General features: G+C 41.9%; 1 protein-coding gene across 4 annotated transcripts in view; it reads left to right on the top strand.

Annotated features, from left to right (window-relative positions):
- The window catches only part of MAP4K4 (mitogen-activated protein kinase kinase kinase kinase 4), a 163,740-nt gene that overhangs the window by 133,962 nt on the left and 4,155 nt on the right, over positions 1-25,623 (top strand). The window contains exons 17-31 of one of the 4 annotated variants that reach the window (XM_014893092.2): positions 1,809-2,039; positions 2,962-3,068; positions 4,012-4,163; positions 4,824-4,921; positions 5,262-5,270; positions 5,734-5,909; positions 6,305-6,425; positions 7,587-7,778; positions 10,161-10,278; positions 10,549-10,719; positions 14,940-15,083; positions 19,307-19,441; positions 21,821-21,921; positions 22,655-22,804; positions 23,624-23,783. In XM_014893092.2, the coding sequence (XP_014748578.2) occupies positions 1,809-2,039; positions 2,962-3,068; positions 4,012-4,163; positions 4,824-4,921; positions 5,262-5,270; positions 5,734-5,909; positions 6,305-6,425; positions 7,587-7,778; positions 10,161-10,278; positions 10,549-10,719; positions 14,940-15,083; positions 19,307-19,441; positions 21,821-21,921; positions 22,655-22,804; positions 23,624-23,783 (2,065 nt within the window). The remainder of the gene's footprint in view (positions 1-1,808; positions 2,040-2,961; positions 3,069-4,011; positions 4,164-4,823; positions 4,922-5,261; positions 5,271-5,733; positions 5,910-6,304; positions 6,426-7,586; positions 7,779-10,160; positions 10,279-10,548; positions 10,720-14,939; positions 15,084-19,306; positions 19,442-21,820; positions 21,922-22,654; positions 22,805-23,623; positions 23,784-25,623) is intronic. The other 3 variants (XM_014893150.2, XM_014893159.2, XM_014893175.2) reach the window with 3 other exon arrangements.

Below are 25,623 nucleotides of genomic sequence, written 5' to 3' on the forward strand. Positions count from 1 at the left end.
GGTTTTTTTGGTGTGGTTTTTTTTCATGTTAGACTAGAACTGTTGTATCCCATTATTATATATGCAGCAGTGACATAGTGAGTTAATTACTGGTGGCAGTTGCAGACCATTTTCCAATTCAGAATTTGCTCTGTGCAAGGTTTTTACTACTAAAAAGGATGCTCAGGAAAAAAGTGCACACTTGCTTGGTTTTTAAAATTCTTGCAGAAAAAAGCTAACTAAACAAGTGGGTTTTAATAGTGTGAGCACTGTTTCGAAGAGTTTGCAAAACATGTCTAAGAAAAGCAAGTTTGTTGTCAGTAGGCCTGCAGTTGCTAAATAAAGCTCTCTAACGCCCCTGGGAAATCAAAAAGAGGTTCAAACCCCTGAGCTGCATGGTAGCCATTGTTTTGTTGTTTTCTAATGAAGAGCCTCCAGATCTTAATACCTGATCTCATGGGAGTTATGGCATGAATTGGAAAAGTAACCTTTGTCTAAAACTTAGACATGGCCCATGAATTCTGAGCAATTTAGGTATGCTAAATTAAACAGTAGAGTTCTGCATTTGGTACCTCTGTTTCCATGCAGAATTTTCTTCTTTCAAATAAAGTCTGTTGATGATAGTGCAAGCTAAAACCATCCCTGATTGTGACTAGGTATTGCCACTCTTTTGGACAACAGGAGAATTTGAACAGACGAAGAGTGGGAGAAATCAGGACAGAACTTTATCTCTTGCTCATTATTTCCTGGCTTTTATTCAAACCTCTATGACTATTTCAAAATATTGGACTTGTATCTTCATACTCTGTGCCAGTTACTTTTAAAGTCTGTATCTTTCACTCGTATTAAGGATAATCAGGCCCTTCAACAGCTGTGTGTATTAAAATTGAGGAAATAATAATAACATGTAAACAAATACAGCCAGCCTACTGAAACTGGGCTTAAAAGCAAAGTTTTGCTTAATCATTAGGTGTGAAAACAGCATGTTCCTCAGTTATGACTTTCCTTCCTCCTCAGTTTCAGAAATTAACTCTGAAGCAGGCTTATGTACAAAGAGGATGTAGGCTGAAGGGTCAATGTAGATTTCACTGGAAATCCTAATGGAGTTTTAACTCCATAGTCACTGTTATGCTTTCTCAGTATGTGTAATTGAGTATGTGTGCATGTAAATGTATGTGTGTACTTTGTGTATAATATGTATATATGTACAGTGTACGGTACATATATGGTGTAAGTATAATATGCATTATACATATGTATACTATATACAATATATATTATGGTTTTTTATATATATTGCAATAATTGTAAAGGAATAAAGGCTTTGTGTTATGGTCTTTCTCCAAAAATTTCGAGGTGCATCTAGTCCCTGAATTTATTAGGAAACGTAAATGTCTGTTGGTTTGCCCAACTTACGGCATTCTTTAATTCTGTACATTGCTCCAATTTGATGTCCACTTCAAACTTCCCAGCCCACCATGAGACCTGGCCAAAGCCCACTGAAGACCAGGGAACAGAAGGCAACTTCTTTCTTGAGTGGCCTTTGAACTCAGGCTCATGGTGCAGATACTGGATCCCCTTTTCCTCTGGGCACCAGTGTACGTGTATGTGGAGAGCATATCACACAAAAAATGCATATGTGCTGTATTTTCAGTCTGTGACGTTCTTTGGGCGCTTGCCTTGCTTTTAAATGCATCGATTCCACCCCACGCTTACCTAATGCCATAACCAATTTGTCTCTGCCTGCCCCACCTGCCTTTATTCTGTGTTAATTGGAAAGCTGGTTATACTGAGCGCATTGAATGTTTTATGTTTTGTTTTCTTGTAAGGTACAGTGGTCCCATCTGGCATCTCTCAAGAACAATGTTTCCCCTGTCTCGCGATCCCATTCCTTCAGTGACCCTTCTCCCAAATTTGCTCATCACCATCTTCGTTCCCAGGACCCATATCCACCTTCACGCAGTGAAGTGCTTAATCAGAGTTCTGACTCTAAGTCGGAGGTACCCGACCCCACCCAAAAGGCTTGGGCTAGATCAGACAGTGACGAGGTGCCTCCAAGGGTAAGGAGTAGAAAGACAGATGTGTGCTATTTTTTTATTATTAATTTCAGTTTTCTTAAGGATGTGATACCCTGGGCACTGGGAAGACTGCCCTTGTGCCAGCACTGGTAACAGTATTTTGGAAGGCAGATCATTATGTAGGTATTCAGTCAATGGGTTAATGATAATCAACCTGAAGTACAATATTGAAGCTTCATATAAAATTGGTAATTATTTATAGAATGCAGCTATTTCAGAGAAACAATTTATTATGCAAAGTTAACAAATCATTACCATATTCAGGAAAGAATTCAAAATATCCCTGAGATTATTGCTCAGAGTTAATATTCCTCTTCATCTGTTCGCAACCCAAACTATGAATCATACACTTATTTAAAATTGAGATGGATCTGAACAAAAAGGAAACATTCAATATAATTTCCTCCTCCTCTCCCCCTTCCATCCCCCCTCCCATCCACTGGGATTTGCTTCTTCTAAGTATATTCTTGCTCCCCCCCACCAGTCTTTGCCTTCTGCTGATCCATTCCCGGGCATTTGTTTGGTTCCCTTGAGCTTATTCTCCTAATTCTCATGCTGTTTCAGCAAATTGCTTTGTGCCTCCCCTGCTTCAGTCAAAATGCCATATTCTTTTCAAATGTCTCAGTAGTTGGGAGGGTAGCGGGGCGTGTACGTGTTCATGTGATAACCATTAAACTCTATTTAATGTTAAGACTAAACTTTGAGTTCTATTCAAATTCTGAACAGCATCACAACTAAGGCTTTTGGCTTTGTGGGAGTTTGTTTATTGCTTTTGGTCATTGATGGTAGCTTGTACTTAAGAACATATTGTTAAGATCTTAAGAATATATTCTGTGGCAAGAGTTTTATCTTCCTGTCATCTCCGTCCTCTTCATGGGTTTAACACAACCTTTTTTCTCCCAAGGTACCTGTGAGAACAACGTCCCGATCACCAGTCCTGTCCCGCCGTGATTCCCCACTGCAGGGCGGTGGGCAGCAAAATAACCAAGCGGGTCAAAGGAATTCCACGAGGTTTGTAAGCCTACGTGTCCTTGCTTCTCTTGAATTGGAAGGAAAATGGGCAGCCACACATCTCCAGACAGCTTTTGGCAATGCCTGTAGGATGTGAAAGGAAGATGATGTTGGATCCCTTTTCAGTAATGATTAATTTCTCTTGATGTAGCACGTGTTCCAAAAAATGCTGACAAAATTTCTTCTTTCCTCTTCTCATCTGAGTTGCCTGCCCTCAAATTTTTACAATAATTTCAAACATCCTTCAAATTCTGGAAAAAATGTAGCCGTTTATGAATGTCTTGCTTTTTGGTGCAACAGGCCAGCTTGGGTATACCGTGGGGATTACTGGCAGCAGAAGGGCTTGTAACATCTCAAGAGACCTGAGGAACTTTCTGGCCTCTTAGCCAGAACCAGATTTTAAGAGGGGGAGGGGCAAAAAGGGGAGGAAAGAGGGGGAAAAGGCCTCCATGGGCTGTGACACAGAGCACCCAAGGTCAGGAAGGGGGAGGAGAGAGCTGACTCCTGAGTTCAACAGAGCAACATGGGCAGGCCACCGTGGAATTAGCTCACTGGATAGGGGTGAGGGTATTCTGGTATTCTTTTTGGGTTGTGTTTAGTGCTAGGACACTTCTGACCCAATTTTAAACCTGCTGCGTGCAAGCTTAGAGAATTGTCCACTTCAGGTTAGATATTGAATGGCAGGTAGATAATTACAGATAAAAGGAATAGCTTATACCCACCTAAACTTCTTTTTTAACCATCTTAAATAAGGTAATAGTTATTTCGAAGGGAGCTACTGCCTGGGTTGTGAAGCATTTCTGATGCTCTGATCTCAGCATTGAAGTGTTCTCTCAGTTGAGTTATTAGCAAAACACTGAGACAGAGTGATGTTTCAGTTTAGAGCTGAGAATCTGGGACTGAAGTGTGTGTGACAAAGAATTTCTCTCCTCCTTTGATACAGCAATATAGAGCCTCGTCTGCTGTGGGAAAGGGTGGAGAAGCTTGTACCAAGGCCAGGCAGTGGCAGTTCTTCTGGCTCAAGCAACTCTGGCTCCCAACCTGGCTCCCACCCTGGCTCTCAGAGTGGGTCTGGAGAGCGGTTCAGGATGAGATGTAAGTCCTTCTCCTACCCTTTGTCACATTGTGTTTCTTATTTTATTACACTGCGAAGCAGTCAGTAATTAAACATGATAATGCTCACAGGGAACCTGTGCAATGTCAGCGATGGGTTTGCTTGCTGTACTGTTTTGGCCATATGTCCTTGCTTGGGAAAGGCAGTAGGCACAAAATTGTCATCAAACTGTTTCTCTCATTTTTCTTTAATTCACATCAAGCACTGCTGCATTTTCCTCTGTGTAAGCAGCTCGGGCTCCATGAGCCAAGCAAGGGCACATTTTGGTACTTGCTGCCTGTCACCCTGGTGGCTGTTGACAGGGTGCACACTGCAATGGATAGGTCTCAGCTGGATGATGATGGAGGTTTTCCAGCTTGTGGCCACACTTGAGTCTTTGATTTACAATTGTTGTGACCGTGTACTTTGGCTTCAAACATAGGTCAGTTACACCTATACAAATCACAGCTTATGGTGGTTTTTGTATAGTCCTTCAAGGACAGTGTAATAGTAAATCAGTGAAACTTAGGTCTAGTGGTCAGACACCCCTAATAGTCATGTCACATCTCTTCCCCACTCCAGAGTGAAGTAAGAAAACATATTTTAGGTCCCTGCTTAATCTGCTTTGTTCTGTGTTCCTTTTGGGGTCTTGGCACATGCAGCATCATCCAAATCAGAGGGTTCGCCATCACAGCGCCATGAAAGTGCACCTAAAAAGCCTGAAGAGAAAAAGGAAGTCTTCAGACCTGTCAAGCCTGCTGTGAGTTGCATTCACCTCCCCTGTCCTCCTTCACTTTCAGAAGTAGATTCACAAAAAATACACTGAGAGCTTCGTTCAGTGCCATCAGGGGTGAACATCAGCTGGAGTTGAGTTTGTAACTGTGGGTCTAGCAACATGTTCTGGGCTATGCAATTGCCTGTACACATCAGTACTGCAAACATTAGATTTTGCACTGCTTCTGGGATTGATTTCTGCTCTCTGGTCTTCTTCCTTCCTAATTCATGCCTTTCTCTCTTTTAATCTTTTTCTTCCTTCCTGGGGCTGGACCAATGATCGTGCATTTGACCTGAATGTGCCAATGCTGGGCTGAATGGTGCAGGGAGAAGTGGTAAGACTTTAAATTTTTCCTACTTTCTGTGAAAGATTTCTGACATTTTCTACATCTGGCTGCTATTATAATTGATTACAGCTCTGTGTCCAGTTGTATCTTGGGGAACTCAATGGATTTTCACAGTATTTCTGTCTTTCCTTGAAACTTTCTTCAGTAGCCATATCTCTTATGATACTGCAGTTAGTCATAAATCAGGATAGTCGGGTTTCAGAGTATGCATATTATTCTATGATATGGCAAGATCCCCTTAGGTTGACTGTTCCCGTGCTTGAATTTATGAGAAAGTGAGCTTTGGTAACTGTTAGGAATAAGTAAGTCAAAGGAAACAGTACTGCTGGAAACACAGAAGCAAATGAGTGAGCAAACTCAGCCACCAATCCTGTGGGTTTGTGTTGCAAACTCTTCTTGTCTCTTACTTGCAACATCAGTTTTAAATTTTTTTTCTTCCCTCTCCCATCAGGATTTAACTGCATTGGCAAAGGAGTTGCGAGCAGTAGAGGATGTGCGACCTCCACATAAAGTAACGGATTACTCATCCTCGAGTGAGGAGTCAGGGACAACCGATGAGGAAGATGATGATATGGAACAAGAAGGAGCAGATGAATCTACTTCTGGGCCAGATGATGTCCGAGCAGTGTTAGTCCCTCTAACAGTGTTTTGCATCAGTTTTGCCTTATAAGGGATTGAAGGAAAAGGATATTAGCATTTTGGCTTGTATGCTAGTTCTTTCAGCTTAGTACAATCTCTGAGCAGGGCACAGGAGTCTCATGTGTTCATATATTCAAGCACGGAGGGTAGCCTTCTCGATGTCCTTTCCCTCTTCTCCCTTGGTTTCTTACAAAACAAGAAACTGTTTAGCAATATCTTGACACTTTTTTTTTTTTTGACAGAGGCTTTTCTAGGCAGCTTATGTAAATATTCCACTCTAGCCACAATACAGATTAATTCTGAGTATGCCATGGTACAGGGCAGTGACAGCCAAGGTATTAGTGCTGTTATCTCACTTCAGTTATTTCTTGTCTGACAAATAGGTCAACGTTGAACTTGAGCAATGGTGAAACAGAGTCAGTAAAAACCATGATTGTCCATGATGATGTGGAGAGTGAACCTGCTTTGACTCCTTCTAAGGAGGGCACCTTAATTGTTCGACAGGTATTGCTTTTCCTTCCCTGTGCAGTGCTGCACTCTTTCTGTGCTCATTAACCCACTCGCTCATTCACCCATGCTGTTTCTACATTATATTTGTTGTTCGTATTATCAAGACGCAGCTGTAGTGAATTTCAGATGAGCAAGATGTTTGATGCATGCAAAGAGGAGAGTAGCCCTTCACCCCTTGCTTCTGTTTTGCATGCTTTCCAGTGACACTCATGGCAGCACCATGTAGAATATCTCAAAGTCTGTGGGAGAGAAGGATAGAAAAGCTGTGTGGAGCAAGTACCTGGAGCAAAAACTTGTTGAGTTTTACCACAGAACCAAATATGTGTCTCAGGAGTGAGGCTGGGAGGGAGCTGGGGTGGGAGCACTCAAGATCTTTTAAAATTGTTTCCAACCTGTAGTTTAGGGCATACAGACCACCCAGATAACATACACACACATGTACATGCAAATTCACACAACAGTTGGTGTGGGGGAGAAGCAAAATAGGTGGTGAGGCAGAGAATGTGGACAGAGCTAGAGTGCTGTGTTGTTGCCTTTGATTCTGAAAATACTGCATTCTTGTGCCTCTGAAAGATAATGGTTCCCTGTTTTTAAATGAGCTTGTGTGTTAATGAGTGTGCTAGCTTATAGGAGTTTCCTCAGTAATCACATTTCTGAGTTTCACAACTGAATGCCAATTTCTTAATTGAGTCCTCTTGTTTGAAAATTAAGATTTCATGGTTATTGTTTTAAATAGTTAGCTGAAGGGATTCTCCAGAAAGTCCAAACTGCTATCTGTATAGGGTCTAAGTTTGTTTTAAACAAAACAATAGGGAAAAAAACCCCTCACCCACCCCCAAAAATGTGCTTGTCCCTGTTGTGGTGTTGGACTTAGCAGCGCAGTTGTTCTTTTGTTAATTGGTGGAACTGGCTGTGCAAGTCAACCACATGAACCAGGCTTTTGCCTGCTGGTGGGAATTCCATGAATTTTAGTAGCTCTTCCCACTTTCCCTTTCCATGCGGGCATCAAAGCATGGATTATCAGTTTATTTTAAAAGATAAATAAAAAAAATATGTAAAAAAGTAGGAAGTGAGGGAGAGAAGGAGTGAGGTTGTTAGGGATATAGACCTTTAAGCAGCACTTGAGCAAGACAAGTGTGCCTGTTTTTTCTACAGAGTACAGTTGACAAAAAGCGTGCCAGCCATCATGAGAGCAATGGCTTTGCCGGTCGCATTCACCTCTTGCCAGATCTCTTACAGCAAAGCCATTCCTCCTCCACTTCCTCCACCTCCTCCTCCCCATCCTCCAGCCAGCCGACACCCACCATGTCCCCACAGACACCCCAGGACAAGCTAACTACTAATGAGGTATGTCTTACACCACAGCTGGCTGCTTTCATAGGGTTATAGCAGCATTGCCTAGTAGCTAGTTTGCAAAGGAACTCCAGCCAATCTCCCCTGCTTTTTTTTTCTGTCACCTTTGTTCCCACCTCCCAAATAACACATTTCAGTTCTGTGTAAGAAGCCCTTAACTCTAGAGCAGTCCCACGCCAAACTTGCCAGTTTACTATTTTTGCTTCCTTTTAGTGAGTCATTAATTGCATGGCGTTTGTTTTAAACTAAACTTGACTACTGCATTTTCAAGCCAATACTCTTTTTTAATTCTGTTTTATTCCGGGAGCAAGCTAATTGCAAGCAATGTGCCTCTTCAGAATTAGCAGTTAATTTTGGCTTTGTCAGTAAAGGCTGGACTAGTGTCTCCACACATATGAGGAGCTGCTTGTGGAAACTCACCCTTTGGGAGAGGAAGTGGCTGTGGAGGGATTTTGCTCACTGAAGCTTGCCATGTGGGCTGGGTGAACAAATCAGGTGTTGCCTGGGAGGGTTGTAAAAGCCTGAGGTGTTCTGGAATAATGAATGGGGAAAATATTTGGGGTTTTTTGCAAGGGTGTGTGTACTCTGAGAAGCAGCTGTGTAAAGATGACTGTTCTGCACCAGTGTTGATTGTGTCCAGGTGGAGAAGGCTTTACTATGGGGGAAGCTCGCTCTTGCTGTCCTGGGCTGATCCTAGGATGGTGCCTTCCTTTACTGAGTGCAGGTGGGAAAGCCTGGTCCTTCACATGTGTGTAAATAACCCCTCGCAGCAGAGGAGATGCACACGTGTGAATGAACAAAGGGCCATTCACCCTTTACCAACCCTAGCAGTGAGCAAGGAGCCTTTTCTGGTGTCTCCACTCCTGGCTGGGTGGCCAGCCTGGCTTACAAAGAGAGCCTCTCAAGCAGGGGATGGGACAGGGCAAGTGAAACTTGGTGAAAAGAAGCCGCTGCTTCTCAGGGTAGAGTCCTGCCATGGAGGTGTGCCAGTGTTGTGATGAGGAGAGGTTGCAGTGGAGCTGGGTATGTTTATGGCAATGCACATGTTCACCACATAATCAAAAATGCTTCTTAACCACATAGCAGGTAGAAACTTTGCAGTTTCCTCCTGGAAATTCATTTAGCATTATACATAATTTTCAACTGTGCTTCATTGGTCTTTGATCTTTCTCAAAGTGCACTCTTGTAGGATATAGAGATCAGTTGATTGATCTAGAGATATGCTTGCTCACTACTTTGGTCTAAGCAATACATTAGCAGGGTTCAGTTCACTCAGCTTGGGAACTGGGGGCTGTGGCAGTGCCTGGTGACAAAGGAGCCTTTTGGTACTGGGCTGTGCAGGGCAGGGATACACTCCAAAGACCCATTGCTATTTTTTTCTGTAGAGGTCTAGGAGCATCAGAGGTTGAAGATTAGTTGATGCTAAAGAAGTGTCTTGTAACTACGTTTGCATACAACTGAGCAAAAACTCCATACTGCTTGGTGTAATTTACCACATGCACACCCTTTATATATATATGCACACACTTTTTTTTTCCACTTGTCCCATTCTGCTTCAGTATGATATGTTGTCACTATAATACTAAACTGGCAAGGGTTTTTAAGTTGTTCCATTTCCACTTTTAACAGTTCATTGTTTCATTTGTCTTCTTTCTTTCTTTGTTTTTTCATGTTTTGACCTCATAACTCAACAAGCACCAGTGATTTTATCCACTACATATTCATAGTGTCATGTCACTGTTTGCTACACCTTCCACACTAATGAGCCCCTTTGTTCGATACAGGTTTAATATATTGCTTTGTCAAATAAAGGTGGAAGAATCTGCTGCAGCTTTCTGGCAAGAGGCTCAGGTTAAACAAAGTAGGGAGAAAGAGCAGTAACGAACATTGAAACATAGTCCATCATAGAAGTGAATGCTTGATCCCAGATGGTTCTGATTTTATTGAACAAGCCAAGAGATCAAACTTCATAATTTAATTAACTACCTCAATTCAGGAGATGCTTCATAAATTCAGAAACTGTAGGTAGTGGACAGCTTGCAGATAAAATAGTATACATACATTTAAGCAGATTTTCAAAAGGAGAGACATTCCCTCGCTTTGTGGCTGACTGTAGTGGTCTGTACTAAAAAGCTTTGCTAGCAGCTGAGGTTCAGGGATGACAATTCAGCTAATTACATTTTTGCTGTAGCGTGCAGTGTGCATATGTATCTAGTTCAGGTGTGGTGCCTGCAGTGCGCTGTGTATCTATAAAGGAAGTATAAGAGCTTGGGGAGGTTCTGTAGCTTAATTCTGTAGTGACTTTTAAATGTTGGTGTTTGTTATCCATGCTTTTTATTGTCATTAATATTAATAAAGTTGAAATTTACATTGCAGACTCAGTCCGCTAGTAACACACTCCAGAAACACAAATCTTCCTCCTCCTTTACACCTTTTATAGACCCCAGATTACTACAGATTTCTCCATCTAGTGGGACAACTGTGACTTCTGTGGGTAAGTAAAGTAGCTGAAGACGACAATTGAAAAAGGGTTCAGTGACTTCAGTGACTCTTTAAAGTACTTAAGAATGTACCATCATGCTTTTTATTTGTTTTGCAATGGATTGCATAATTTATTTTCTTTTTCCATTTACATTTCTTACAAAAATAAGGACTTTCTCAGTATTCTCTGTAACTGATTTGGGTTGTATGATGGTAAAAATATATGTCCAGAATCTAGCACTTGAAGGGTATTACATGCACTTTACTTTTTTTTTTCTTTCAGTAGGATTTTCTAGTGAAGCAATGAGATCAGAGGCAATAAGGCAAGACCCTACACGGAAAGGATCAGTTGTCAATGTGAATCCCACAAATACACGGCCGCAGAGTGACACACCAGAGATTCGCAAATACAAGAAGAGATTCAATTCCGAGATACTGTGTGCGGCCTTATGGGGTAATGCAAAAGTCTTCTTCCCTTGCCATTCCTGATGTATAGACATGCCAGTAGGAGCTTTCAGCCTTTGATAATATATCTCTAAAACTGTAGCTGTTTCTCAGCATTTATTCTGTGCTTGTTTATATCTTCTTTGTCGCAAGACCTGATAATTATTGTGTTTTTTACAGTATGTTGCTTCTGCTTTGATGGAATTTCCCACTGATACATAAATGCTTCTCATGGCACAGGTTATACTGAGAATCACAGAATCCTTAAGGTTGGAAAAGACCTCTGAAATCAAGTCCAGCCTTTGACTTAACACCACGAGATCAGCTAGACCATGGCACTGTGTGCCACATCAGTTGTTTCTTGAACTCTTGAAGGGATGATGACTCTTACTACCTCTGTGGGCAGCCTGTTCCAATGCTTAGCCACACTTTCAGTGAAAAATTTCTTCCTGGTATCCAGCCTGAACTTACCCTGGCATAACTTGAGGCTGTGTCCTCTGTTCCTGTCCCAGATTGTCTGGGAGAGGCTTCATGCAGTTGATCATGATGTTCTTTTCAGCTCTTTCTGAATCCTGCTAGTACATCTCTTGCAGCTTTTGGGAGCTTGTAGTAGTCCTTGCAGTGTACACCTGGTGCACACAGGGTATTCTTTTGGAAAATAATCATCATCTTGAGGCTCTTGTTAATGTATTACTGCAGGGCTTGATTAAGGTGTGTTGCGTAAGATGATTTGTCGCCTCAGTCATGAGTTTATGTAGGAACTAAGATGGAAAAGAAAAGGATAGAAAGAACATTTTCCATTCTGAGACTTAGCTTTGTTAAGAGTGATTACTGCAGAGAGAAGCTGGATATGAGATGTCAGCTGACCAGCTGTGTCTGGTCTTCTTGTCACTAGGGATAATTTGTGTTGGTGTCAGTCAGGCTCCCACACTTCATCAGATTTAGAGCAGTGCTTGTTGCCTGCTGCAGTGTGGAATCTCTGCTGCAAAACCTAGTGAAAGCTTTTCTCTGTTGTTTGTCTCCTGGCCAGAATCTATGGGGGCACGTGAATTTTTTCATTATCTAAATGTTAATAGTTGATGCTTGTGTATGTTACATACATACTTACCTAGTATCCCTAAAATAGGAAGATTATAAATGCACATGCAAGTCATTTAAAAATCTTAGGAAGACAAGAATTGGCCATTCCCCTAAGGCATGTGATTGTTGTAAAGGTAGCAAAGTCCCCTGTCTTATTTACTTTTTTGTAACTCTTTCCAAGGCTTTAGTTCTCTTTTGGGGTTATTTCCAGCATTTCCTGTTTCTCAGAGCAGCACTTTAGTCCCAGTCTTCATGCCTGCAAAGCTGTGTCAATGAAATAGCTCTCCCAACACCTTGTCTTCCTATCTGCTGTTTCCTTTATTTCCAGAATTTACTGGTAAGAATTTTTACCCTAGCACTATTTCTGCTTGAATTCCTGTATAAAATTCTCTGATAAAGTTAAGACTTGTGCAAATGTAAACTTTCAGGCTGTGAGACGCCAAAGGCAGAGAGAAGTCATATTATGTTGGTAAAGATGACTCATAATTTCTCTGATCTGCCTTGTTTTGCCAGTAGCAATTCGTGTTAATGGTTTTATATTTCTTTGATCTATATATCTGACTGTTAGGATGGTTTAAAGAATAGGTGTCAAATCCTAGAGGTGTTTTACAGCTGTAACAACAACCCTTCATTGGCCCTTCATTTAGAGCCAAACCAATGGTGATTGAAGTTGGTACACATGCTTACTTCTTGATAAGGTTTAACTTTCTTTACCCTTAAGAAAATTAAACCATTTTGTACTTTCTATTCAAAAAAAGGGGGACTTGCTTTGCTTGGCCTTTACCAGTGGTAATGCCAGTAGTATCTGGAAAGCTGCTAATTGCATTAGATCTCTCATGCTGTTCCTTCTAGCTCTGAGTGGTAAAATTCAGTGTTAATGACATGGATGCAGTAACACAGGATTTTAACCTGGCCTCCACAGACAGCCTGTACTTTTTCAGGAAGCGTTTCCATTTGTTTGAAAAAACAGAACTGCTTAATTGTAGGGTGGCAGTAGAAGAGCTCTGCTGGCTGTGAGTAAGGAGGGTGTCTGCACTGTAAAATACAAGCACTGCTTGCCACTAGTGTAGTACCTCATTAGTTTCATCTCCAAGTGCATGTAACTAAGGGAAGGGGCTGGGGACAGGTGTGCATGAGAGCTCAGAGCAGGAACAACTGCACCAGAAAGGCAATGGCAGGAGAGGTGATGGTGGAGGCAGGAGCAGTGGAGTCCTCATGTACAAAGGGGAGGAAGGGACCCTGAGGAAGCAGTTTGCATGTGGCTTGCTTTGAATTGTAGCCCACACTGGAAACTGCATGTTGAAGCTTACAGCTTTAGTCAATGGGTACTGGGGCTGCAGGAAGGAGACAGCTGCTGGGCACTCCCTGGCTGGTTTTCAGCCTGTGCTAAGCCCTGACTCGTGTGTGGCTCACTCTCCCTGCTTCCTTCTGCCACTTCCCAACCTGAGGATGTCTCCCAGTAAGAGGGACAGTCTGTGTGAAATGCTCTTGGGTGAAATGGGTATTGCCTGTGGAGACTGTGGGATGGGATGCAGTGGGGGCAAACCATGTGGGAGATGCAGAGGTGAGAGGTGGGCAGCACAGGCATGAAGGAAGTATCAGCAGCTGAAGGAGAGCCTGGAGGGTGACAGGCCTCCCAGGAGAAGTAGCAGAACAGCAAGTTGAAGCAAAGATGCCTTGGGACTGCTGGGACCTCTGAAGTTTTCTTACTGAAAAAGGTAGAGAGAGGATAATGGAGAGATGTAGGATGATTTCTGAACTCACTATGGGCTACATCTGTTTTTCTCATCCACCCAGAGGCTTTTAAGAGTGCTCCAGCACCAGCAGCTCACCACCAGCAGCATCCTCCTCCCCATCATTGCTTCCTCTTGGCTGCAGCTCTGCTTTCCCCTAACACCCTCTCCCCTTTCAGAGACACCTTGTGCCCCCTGGGTCAGGCTTAATGTGCCCCCCTTTTTGCAAGATTCTTCCATGCCTGCTATCCAGGGGATTGTTTAGGCGAGCAATAATGCCCTTTTTCAATACTGTGAGAAGGCACCTCACTGCTGTAGGTGCAGACTGCACTGACACACACACTCACACCTGGGCCCACCTGCTCTATCAGAAAAGGCTCATTATGGGATCAGACCAGATGGTCCATTGGCACTGGTATAGTTTTATGTGGGGGTGAATTGCCTGACTTGGGATTAGGACCATTAAACAATGTAACTGTGATCATCTTGTATGAGTTTTGCTTTTCTTACTCCATTATTTTATTGTGCTAAAGCATGGCAAGTTTTATATTGGGATTGTAACATGGAAGTCTAATAAAGGGAGTCATACATCTGGTTTGATTTCCATTTCCTGTACTGTACATGAACTATCTCTGCAAGATTTGTTAGCTTCTGGACTTGAACACTATTACAAATAAATAGTTATGAAATTTAGGAGTGATAATATATTAATAGATATTTAAAACTTAGTCCCACACATATCTATTATGTAAAAAAATGCAATTGATTCTAAATAGTAAGATTTTATGGACTCTTTGAGTGTTCCAATGGAGCTTTGGAACTTTGTGTAAAGAAACTGGCCTTCTGACTTTTCTCATCTATATTTGCTTGATCTTTAGGAGAAGCCTGTGGAAACACCAGATTACAGTAGTTCCTCTAGTTTTAACATTCAGATGGAAAAGATTGTTGTGAAGCTGGGAACAAACCTGGTGCCTACCCTTTTGTGGGAGGGCTGCAACACAACCCATTTCTCCCAGTGGAAACTGTTTTTATTGCCATGTCCTTGTCAAGAGCATCCTGCTACCACCCCACTAATGCATCTTTGGAATACATAGGCTTGCATACCACTTTGTGGCTCACCCCTCCTCCAACGCTAGCATGCCTTTTTGTTTGGGAACTGGAGCTCTAGAAAAAGCTCTCTGTGGTCTACCAGTCTCTTATTCTCTTGAACACTGTTTGGTGTCAGTAGTCACTGTGGGCAGGTAATGAAGGGAGCCTCTACATCATGAGATCTTTTAGGCTACAGGCAATTGAGACCCAACCAGCAGTGGTTAGACCTGCTTGAAACAAGACAGTTGCTGTATCAATCATCAGTTCTTCAGAATATGTGGAAAAAGTGCTTGCTAACTTGGATCTCTGGTTTTTTTTTTTTCCCTAGGAGTGAACTTGCTGGTAGGCACTGAAAGTGGTCTGATGCTGCTAGACAGAAGTGGGCAGGGGAAGGTTTATCCACTCATCAATCGAAGACGATTCCAGCAAATGGATGTACTTGAAGGGCTGAATGTCTTGGTGACAATTTCTGGTAAAGTTAACTATTGAACATTACATTTTTCCTCCATGTGTCATGGTGTGGCAGAAAGATTTTCTTGGCAACCTGTGTATTGAGGGGGAAGTCCTGACTGAAGTCAGTGGGTTTTCCATCATTTCATCTCTGAGTCTACAGTTTATTTCTGCAAGTGAATAGTTTTCCACACAACACCCATGCCTGCTTGCTCCCTGTCCTTCCTTCTGTGGGATGACCTTTAAAAATGCCGCATGAGTTTGTGGGAAATGTCTGATTTTGTTTCCTCGTTCAGTATTTGAGAGCAGGAAGTTAATGTTTTGTGGAGTTTGGGAAAATGGCATTCTTTCTCTCTGTCATGATTGTTTTCAACCTGGCCTCTTTCTAACCGAAACAGAATGTGCTACATGGGTTTAAAGACCAAGTGTGTGTTAAAATCTGTAGAATGGGGAAAGCTCTTGCAAAATAGGGAAGTAAGAGTGGTGTGCAGTAAAAGTGAGAGAGAGAGGAGTACAATGTGTACATGGTGTGGAAATAACCAGAGTGAGAAGGCAGATTGGTGCCTCGTCTCTCACTGGGTGCAACTTGGGAATGGCAAAGCAATGGAGATCAAGGGTGTTGGTGATGCTTGTGTTTGTTCTGTGTGTGCTGATGAAAAATGTGTTTTATGAAGGTTGAGGTTCCAGACTCTTCGGCTTCAGAAAGTTATGGCATAACTTTAACCTGCTGTTAGACAATTTGATGTGGTGCATTGTTAGTCTTTCTTCACAAGTGGTGCTCAGCCATTCGGTTTGTTTGGGAAATCAGCCTTTGCTATGCTGTGTGTGTGTTACAGGGAGAGGATGTTACATGAGGTTTCTCACACCATTCACTGTTATTGTTCAGACCCACCTAAATTTTTTCAAGGCTCTGGACCTAAGTCTGCAGGAGGAGCTCTCTGGCTCTCCCAACACTTGTTCAAAAGGACACACAGCAGACAATTTAGTGGAATTTTATGCATTAGTGATGTTGTGTTACCACAGATCCAAAGAACCATGCCCATGCTGTTGTCATCAACACGGGATTTGTTTCTGTGTGGAACAACTGAATTTTATTGGCTTGTCACTTGCTACCTTCTCAGATACAGCTATGCTGTGAAATCTATAAAAAGAAAGAGATGAATCAAGCAGCATTTAAAAATACACAACCTGCTGTGTGTCCTTTTGATGTCTAATGGTGTATGTTAAAATATAAGCTGTTTGAAAGGCACCATTTGATCGAGTTTATTCTATAGCAGATCTTGTAAACAAAAATATTGTATAATCCAATTTGTGTAAAATCTGTTGATTTGAAACATACCCTACACAAATCACAAGTTTCTGTGATTCAGTCTTGTGTGTAATTGTTTTCAGTTTATTTATTTTTGCGTCAGTCACAATTGGAGTACCCTGGCACATCCGTTTTCTTTGTTTCCTTCAAAACTATTGCTTCCTCTGTGGAGACACGCTACATTAACCCTTAAGAAATCAGCTGATCTTTGGTTGGTTTATGCCTTTGTGCCTGTGCCATCTCCTGTGTTTTATGGGAGGTTACTGGAGTATGAGGCAGAAGAGGCATCCTTGCCCAGTGAAAGGCAGGGCTGGGGGAGCATATTCAGTGAAACCATAATGTTGTTATGCCCAAGCTTCCCCTTATATCCAGCTTTTGTCTTCTGTGCTGCACATCTCAGTTTTTTACCCTCATACTGGACTTCCCTCAATATTTTTTTATTTGTGATGAGTTGCTTCACCTCTCCAGGCAAAATTGGAATGCTGGAGTGAGGGTATGTTTCTGCAAATGGTGTGTTTTGGCAGATCAATAATGGAACTGTCTCTGAGCTTTGTCCCAGCACTGCTGCAGCTTCTCTGGAAGCGTTGTTCAGCTCAGTGTGGTGCACTCAGCTGTGTGTTCCCCTGAGTCTTTTGGGAAGTGATGTTCTGATGATGGTAGGGTTTGAAAGGTGTCACCGCATTGTGCAAAGAAGTTGCAGTGTGTTAGGATTTTGAGAGGATTGTCACCTGAACTTGCTTTTATTAGACATACTCTTGAGTCTAAAAACATTAAATCAGTTCTTGGCCCAATTTATATTTGAAATACAGAACTTTCTGACAACAAAGCTTTTGATACTGAGATACTGAGCCTGCTAGAAGCAGTACAAGAAAGCCTCGCAGGTAAAGCTAGAGCAGTTGATTGGTTCTGCATTTCATGCTGTTGAGAGGCAAAAAAACATAGTTTCATTTGCTCAGGTGATACAGTGCAGAGTCATAAAAATGCTGGAGGACAGAGTGACAACGTGCAATACAGAACACGCTCCAGTTGTGGCTCCCTGAGGGTTTTGCCAGCCCAGCTGGCTGATGGTGGCACCAGGAAGGCAGGAAGAGATGACAGGGTGGAAGAACTGGTTGGAATCTGCCCGCTTAATAATTAAAAGCCACAGTGACAATAAAAACAAAAACTCAATATAGGAAAAAGGACTTTGCATTTGAAATTATATCTGCGGGAGAATCCAAGCTGGGAGTTCTGATAGAATTCGCTGTCTGCTTAGTTCATTTGATTGCTGGGGCAGAGTTTTCTTTCTTATTTCATGATCATTATGGTTAGATCCCTGCAAAAAATAAAAAAGACCAGAATTTTGAGAGCTGTTTAAACTGACTGGTAGAGATGTACAAGGAGAAGGATCTTATCTCCCCCACTCCAAATGTGAACATTAAGAGCAGCATAACTTGTTGAAATACTTGCATAGCCATGTTTATATAACTAACCGGTCCTGCTCTTTTCATGTCAGGCTGCAGAAAGGCAGAGGAATTTCCTGTCTTGTGACTTTTCCTTGTGGTCTAGACACCAAAACACAATGGGAACACACTTGAGATACTTCGCAGTTGTTTTGAAAAATATTTCTGGTTGGAGAGAAATACCCTGGTGCATATCATGTGAACCAAAAGGAAAAAAAGTAGCCACATGCTGGGAAATTCCCGTGTGTACTGTTTGTTCTGAGTCTTCAAGTTTGACTAAGCTACTGGGGAAGCTACAGCCATGGAAATATCTGAGGCAGAATTTGTCTCCTTGTGGGAAGGGACTCAGCACAGTTTTGTAAGACACCCTAAGCCCTCTGAGCTCTTTCTTGCCCAGAACTGCAGTGGCTTCTGATCTGAAGTATGTTTCCTATTTCTCAGTGTTTTTAAAAGAGCCCTTGTGGCTAGTTTGCAGTGTTTTTATGGAAGAACCTTTTCTTGGTTATATGTGGGACTTCTGGTAATACTTTTTCCTGCTCTAATCCTTGAAATCTCGAGGAAGCTACAGGAGTGGTAAACATGGCTTAATAAATATTAAGTCAGGAAGTAAATCAGAGTACTCATTTACTGCCAAATCTGTAGCTACCAGTCAAAGCAGGGATGATCTCCCTTCCTCAGCCACAGCTTAATCCATGGAACTGTAATGGTTTCCAGCAGCAAAGCAGCTGGAGAAAGGAGGATGCAAGCTTTGAGTATGTGCATTTAGGGCCGTCTCACTAGCTCAGCTAATGCTTTATAGGCCATTAGTTGTTAAAGAATCACTGATAAAGTTTATCATGAACCTTGCTTTGCATTCTAAGAAGCCTTTTGGTATTGAGAGTTAAGAGTCTGAGCCTGTTTCGATGACGTGGCAGATGCGTTGAAGTTGAAGATAGGGCAGCCTGGGCAGGTCTGCTTCTTTCACCTGTGGAGCAGGAACACCTCTCATGGTTTCTGTGTGCAGGATTACACCCTTGCAGCTCAAGGGAAGGGCTGCTGACAAAGCAGTCATCAGCTTTTAGCAAGCAGATGAAGTTTCAGGTGTCATGTTGCATCCTGCTGCTGTCGTACAGTTTTGTGTTAAAAAGAGCCATTCTGACTCAGTTATATATATTTTAATCTCAGTACAGAGCTCTCTGGTGCTTTATTGTGGAAGTTGTCTAGGTCCTAAGAACTAGATAGCTGAAGAGTTGTTCCCTTGAGTTTGTCATTTATGTTCATGTGGTATTACCATGTGTATCTGTCATTGATTACTGGGAAAGCTCATGTCTGGGTGGAGTCTGGAGTGAAGCTGTTGTGGATGAAAAAACTGAGGGAGATTTCTGTGGTTGCAGCATTTTCTCCTTCACTGTTGTTTTGGTTTGTTTTGCAGAGCCTTCTGTTTGCCTGGGTAGGGCTTTTTGCGAGTATCTTCCTATGGAGATAAACCATTCTTTTTTTTCATTTTGTGGTCAGGTAAGAAGAACAAGTTGCGAGTTTACTATTTGTCGTGGTTAAGAAATAAAATCCTTCACAATGATCCTGAAGTAGAAAAGAAACAGGGCTGGACAACGGTGGGCGACCTGGAAGGCTGTGTGCACTATAAAGTTGGTGAGTAGCAAATCCAGTAATCAAATAGTTGTGAGAGGATGGCTGACAAAGGGAACTGCAGTGCATGTAGCTATTGGGTTTACAATTTGGTTTATTTCTAGCTATCTTATCTCAGGGTTTCTCAGGGTGAACTTGCTGGCAAAGCACCAAAATAGATGGCAAGTTACAGGGTTAAATTGAAGATGGGAGGGGTTTTGTGGTGGGATAATGGACTGGGAACTGGAGAGTGTGCAAATCCCAGCTATCTCTGTCCTGTAATGGATGCAGCTTCCAGAAGGGTGCTGATATGGGCAGTGAGGGCTGGTAACATTTCACCACCTCTGTTAGACTCTTTAGGTAATAGAGGGATTCTCATCCCCAGCAACTGTTTTCTTTACTAACAAGTTTCCCGTATCTTTAGCCTGATCAATTTACGTGCTGGAATAGATCAAATAATGTCTCTCTTTAATGTAGATGTTAAAGACTGGGAGGAAAAAAAAAAAAAAGAGTGGGAGGAGAAAGGAAGCCCAGGTAGCAATCAAGCTTTGGGGAAGAATCTGGGAACAGAAGCATGTCTGTAACTTCAGGGTGATTCATTGATTCCTCTTAGCTCATGAAATTCCCTAATTCATCTCAGATCTGCTGCAGTACAATTACAGAATCAAGTGTGTTTTCACCAGGCAGGTGCCCTTGGAGTGGTTTTAAGTAATTTAAATGGATTTGGCTATAGAAACTTCCACCAATGCTAGTGAAAAACATGTAGCATTCACAGCCAGTGGAGTATATTCAATGAGCCTGCTGCCCTGCAGGTGGGAATTTGAACCAAGAGCTCTTTCTGCTGCTTCGGTTTCATGGTGCATCCTAATGGGCACTGGATGTTGCCTCTGATTTGATTTTCTCCCAGGAGCCAACTCAGTTCCTTTCCAGCTGTGTCAGTCAGTGTAGAAGCAGCAGCAATCAGACTGTTCTCAGTCTCCTCCTGTCATGCGTGTGCTCTTGGAAAAACCTGCTAATGGGGTGTAATCAATAACAATGGCAGTAAGTGACTGCTGAGCCAGGAGCTTGACCCCGAAAACAATTAATAATGCACTTCTCTGGTATCATACCCCAGGGTGTCCGCAGCATAATGAAGTGGCCTGTTAACAATACATCAACAGCTAGTGAAAGGAGGCTTTCCAGCCGGGAAGCGTCTGAAACAAAGAGCATTCTCTTCCAGATGAAGAGGGATTTGTTAGCCTGGGCTGCAGCCTGGCACTGAACTTCCCTCTGAACCACAGAAACACAGTAGATTTTTTCAGGTAGTGAGAGGCCTCTTTGACAGCTGCGCTTCAGTTCCCAAGAAGGAGAGCTCTGCCAGTAGTTGGGCTTGCAGTCTGGATGCTGTCACCGAGGCAGCTGGCACTGATCACTTCCTTGTCTCTTTGATGCAACAGGGGTCTCCGATGTCAGGCTGAAGTGGAATTGATGGATCTAAGTTGCTTCAGGCAACTTTTGGCTTCTCTAAATGAGAAATTGCTCTTTTGAAACTTAAGATTTGGGTGAATTCCCAGATAGTACCCAGAGTAAATAATAAGAATTATCAAATGTCCCCTTTCACAGATGAGGTGGTTTTGTTCAATATCCCCCTCTTCTCTGTGAAAAAATTCCAGGAAGTCTCATAAGCTAGACAAGACTGAACAAAAGCTCTGTTTTTAGTCAGTACAGCTGTGGATGTTGAGAGACATTTTTTTGTCAGTTGAAGAAGTGTCAAGTCCCTTAACACTTACAGTTCAGTCTTGCTTTCCTGCACAGTTAAAAGAGCAAGTAGTAGAGTGGATCACTATTATAACTATATTTTATTTCTGATAAATTATGTGAATTTTTTTTCGTTTTCTCAAATGAGTTATCTGAGACTTTAGGGACAAAGGAAGGTGCTCCACTATCAAGCTTGCCTTTTGCTCTTGAAATTATGTTGTAATTTTACTTTCTTCCTCCTTTCGTCTGGGTAGTTTTTCCATCAGCTCAAATTAGCACTGCTAGTGTGTGACTGGAACTGCTGGTAGTGGACTCTTCCACAGTCACAGCTTTCTTTTAATGGAATGTCCCTGAAAATGGCTTTTCTTGTCTTGATGACTAAGCACTGTCCAATGTGGGAAAAAAATAAGTGGAAATACTTGTACTGACTAGTTAATTCTAAAGGTGGTGACATGGTCAATTGCTAATAAGAGTAATGACTTTTGTAGCATAAATGTATGTATCAAAGAGCTTAACTACGTAGAAGTAGCAATCTTAAAATGTAATGCTACTAAACTCTCAAAACTACAGTATTTCTTCATACTTGCATAAATTGTCTTCGTTCTTGATGTAACTGGAATGACTTTAGAATTATGCTGAATTCTTTTTTGTTTTCTTTTATTTCAGTAAAATATGAAAGAATCAAGTTCTTGGTAATTGCATTGAAGAGTTCTGTGGAAGTCTATGCATGGGCACCAAAGCCATACCATAAATTTATGGCCTTTAAGGTAACAGTATATTTCAGCCATAGGTAGGATTTTCTCATAACCATTTACAGTTACCCTTTTACAAAAATGTTCTGACATGGTATCATGGCCATATTGCAAGTTCTTTGATAAATCTCCACAAACTTCATGTTATATTTTAATTTAGGAGGTTGTTCTTTTTTAATTCTGAGTCAGTACATTTAAAGGTCTAAATTGTAGCTGAGAATAAACTAATAATGACACAATATCACAAGTCTTTGTTTACTTTCTCTATTAATAAATAGGGACAGAGAGAAGTGGACTGAGTCTGAACTTCTTTGAGCAGAACAAGTCGTAGTAATATTCAGCAGTGTTATGGGACTGTTTTTGAATACTGCTAGAATGAAATTAGCTGGCTTGGTATAATTGCCAGACTGGTTTACAGACAGTTACTGTGGGTTGTGCAAATCAAAGTAATGCAGAGTGCCAGATTGCCCTGAACTTTGGCGAAAATAATAAATAATAAAATAATAAATAATAAAAAGCAAATGGACCAAGTAAACCCTGTAGAAAATAGCTTAAGTGATTGAAAGGCAGCAGTTTGCAGAGTAATCTGTCCTTGTTCATGAGAGATAGGTCAGCCTAATGGGTCTGGTGTCTAGGGACCAGTGGGATGTGGAGGAATGAACCCACAATATGTGCATGTGAACATGTTTTATAAACCCCATCGTTGTTCTAAGCAGTAAAGTAAATCTCACTGATGGTTGTCTCACAGTCATTTGGAGAATTGGTACATAAGCCATTGCTGGTGGATCTAACCGTAGAGGAGGGTCAGAGACTAAAAGTGATCTATGGCTCCTGCGCTGGCTTCCATGCTGTTGACGTGGATTCAGGATCGGTCTATGATATTTATCTACCAACACATGTAAGAGCTGCTGCTGTGTCTGGGTTCTTCTCTTTCTTTCTGGTGGATCACCCCCCCTACCTCCAACCCTTTCCTTTCCCCAGATGACCAATGTGTCAGGCTGTCCCTGTGGATCACTGCCAGATGTTTGCAGTGGTAAATTGGGTGGAGGGGTCTGGGCAGATATGGCCACGTGTGCTGTGGAGTTTCTGTCTCACTGTCTGTCCTCAGCTCAGAGTCAGTATGTCTCTATGGTTTGGAGTTGCCCACTCAGATCTGATGAGGACCAGTGTGGCTGTTTCAGCTAAACGGCCCAGTGTCCTGCAGATATCCAGCAGCCACACAACAAATGACATGACAGTCCAAGGATGGGTTTTGAAAGGGTTGGTGAAGACCAGGTGATCTTGGCTACCAAGTTTCCTGTTGTTCATTGTATACAGAGGTGTCAGATGGGCCACCCCAAGCACTATTCAATGCAGTGCAGGGATCTGAGGTCTACATCTGTTCTGCTTGCCCTAGGCTCCCTTTCTGTGCATGAGAGAAATAGGCACTCCTGCAGAGAAATTAATCTTTCCTCAGTTTAGATGTCTTCATTAAGGTGAGAGGATTTCTGCTCCAAGGGTTTGCAGGCCTTGGTCGCTGTAGTGTCTAGCTTGAGGGCAGCAGATACGGCACTTGTAAAGTGAGTGCATTTGGGGCTAGATGATCCTTAGGGTCCCTTCCAACCCAAGCCATTCCATGATTCTGTGAATCCCTGATGTGCCAGCCAAAACCAAAAATCACCCTTTCTTCCAGCACAGGCTCCGCAGCATTAAAATGCTTCCTCTTCTGTCTCTCTAGATCCAGAGTAGTATCCAACCTCACGCAATCATCATCCTCCCAAACACGGATGGGATGGAGCTACTGGTCTGCTACGAGGATGAAGGAGTTTATGTCAACACATATGGAAGGATAACCAAGGATGTGGTTCTGCAGTGGGGAGAAATGCCAACTTCAGTTGGTAAGTGCTTCTAGTGAGCCATGTACAATGTGATCTTAGGGAGTGTGAGTCTGTGCACGTGGGCAGAAGGAGAGAACATCGAGTGTGCTGCTGCTGCATCTGAAGTCAGTGCTGTATTATTTCTGGAAAACAGCTGTGCAAAGTGAGGAGTAATCATATGGATCTGCTTTGTGCTGAAATTTTTGTGAATAAAACCCAAACAGTCAAGTTGTGGAGTTCATGATTGAGAAATTCATCATGACTTCTGTGGGCTGCTGCAGAATTTTTGCTAGACAGCCACAAAGCTGCCTTTCAGTATAAAGGCATATAAAGTGGCAGATAAGTAAAATATTGTGAGTAAGTCTACGTAGATAACAAAAGGTGTACCTCATTTGATGTCTTTAATTCACCTTCAGATTGCGCATCTCTCCTTGCACCATTCTCCCTCATGTCTCCAGCTCCAAATAAGGTTGAGAGTGAGAACAATGAGTGTAGTACACAAGTACACACCAGAATCCCTCCTGCTTGTGCTGCTGAGCAAAGCATGGGCTGTAGTGACATCCTCCTTTGTTGGGCAAGCACGTTGTGTTTTGTGGGCTGCGGGATGGTTGCATCTATTGGGAGGTGACTGCTGATAGCTGTTTGAGCAACAGGAACAACAGTGCAGGAGGAAATTTAAAGAAGTTAGATGCACAGCGTGTTCTCTCCTGTGCTGATCAACTCTTGACTAGATCTAAAAGCAGGGAGACTATATCAGCTGGCAAATTCCAAAGCCTTTGGAGACTTGAATGCTTGTGAAGTAGTAAATGACACTGAGGCAGCCAACACCATCTGAACATCTCACCTGGCAATTTTTAGTAACTATTTGGCCCTGTTAGCACTAGTGCAATATTTAAAAAGAAATAATTTTCCATTGGGAAGGTATATGCACTGTTGGTGTACATTATGCTCTTGCAAAAAAATTTATTTAATTGCACTGAAAACTAATATGAATATGTTATATAAAAGGAAGGTACTGTAAAATTAAATAATTTTTAATTCTGCTGGCTAGGAAGTCCTTTTTATTTTTTTCTAAGTATGCATGTAAATCAGAGGCAACAACTTATGTTCCTTAAGTTCCCTTATGTTATTTTTGACAGCGTTCCTAAGACTGTCCATCAAATTGTTTTGTGAATATACCTTTTTATAATGCTGATGACTTTTTATTTAATTTTCTTGCTGCTACCAAAAATAGATTTTTTTTCCTCATGCTACTACTAATCTGTGTTACCTGTGACACTCTAAGGAAAAATGTTTGATGTATTTGCTTTATTTGTGCACAAAGGGATGCAGTATGTCAAATAATAATATTTCTACTTTGAGAGCTTAATGTGAACCTCTTGTGAGATATACAGAATGATTTTCAGTTGGCTTTCTCAAGGAGATGAGTTTTTCAATTATTACTCCTATTAAGAGAGGCTAGGTAATTTTTTTCAAGTTTTATCTTTTCCTTTCATTCTTTGTTTTTGCTGACTAACTCCATCAAGGAGGGAAAATAACATGTAAGACATAGAGCTGGTGCTTGGGACACACTGTAGTGGATGGGCTTAGTCTATTTAAACCTTGGCTTCTGCTACCTCTTAGTCAACGCCTAATTAATATGTCTCTTTGTCCCAGACTTGGAAGAAAAAGCCCGTGTAAAAACTCAATGTTCCCTCCATTTAATTAAAGGTTATAAAATTTCCTTTGTTATGAATGCCTAGGGAAGAAGTACATAACATAGAAAACATGCAAAAGAATATTTTAGAAAGGTATTTTTTAGGCATCTTGAGTGTTCTGAGGCCAGAAATAGCACTCTGAACATGTGTGTAGCTACAATAAC

This window comes from Sturnus vulgaris, chromosome 2, assembly GCF_052056855.1.
Source record: "Sturnus vulgaris isolate bStuVul1 chromosome 2, bStuVul1.hap1, whole genome shotgun sequence".
In the NCBI taxonomy this organism is placed as follows: domain Eukaryota; kingdom Metazoa; phylum Chordata; class Aves; order Passeriformes; family Sturnidae; genus Sturnus; species Sturnus vulgaris.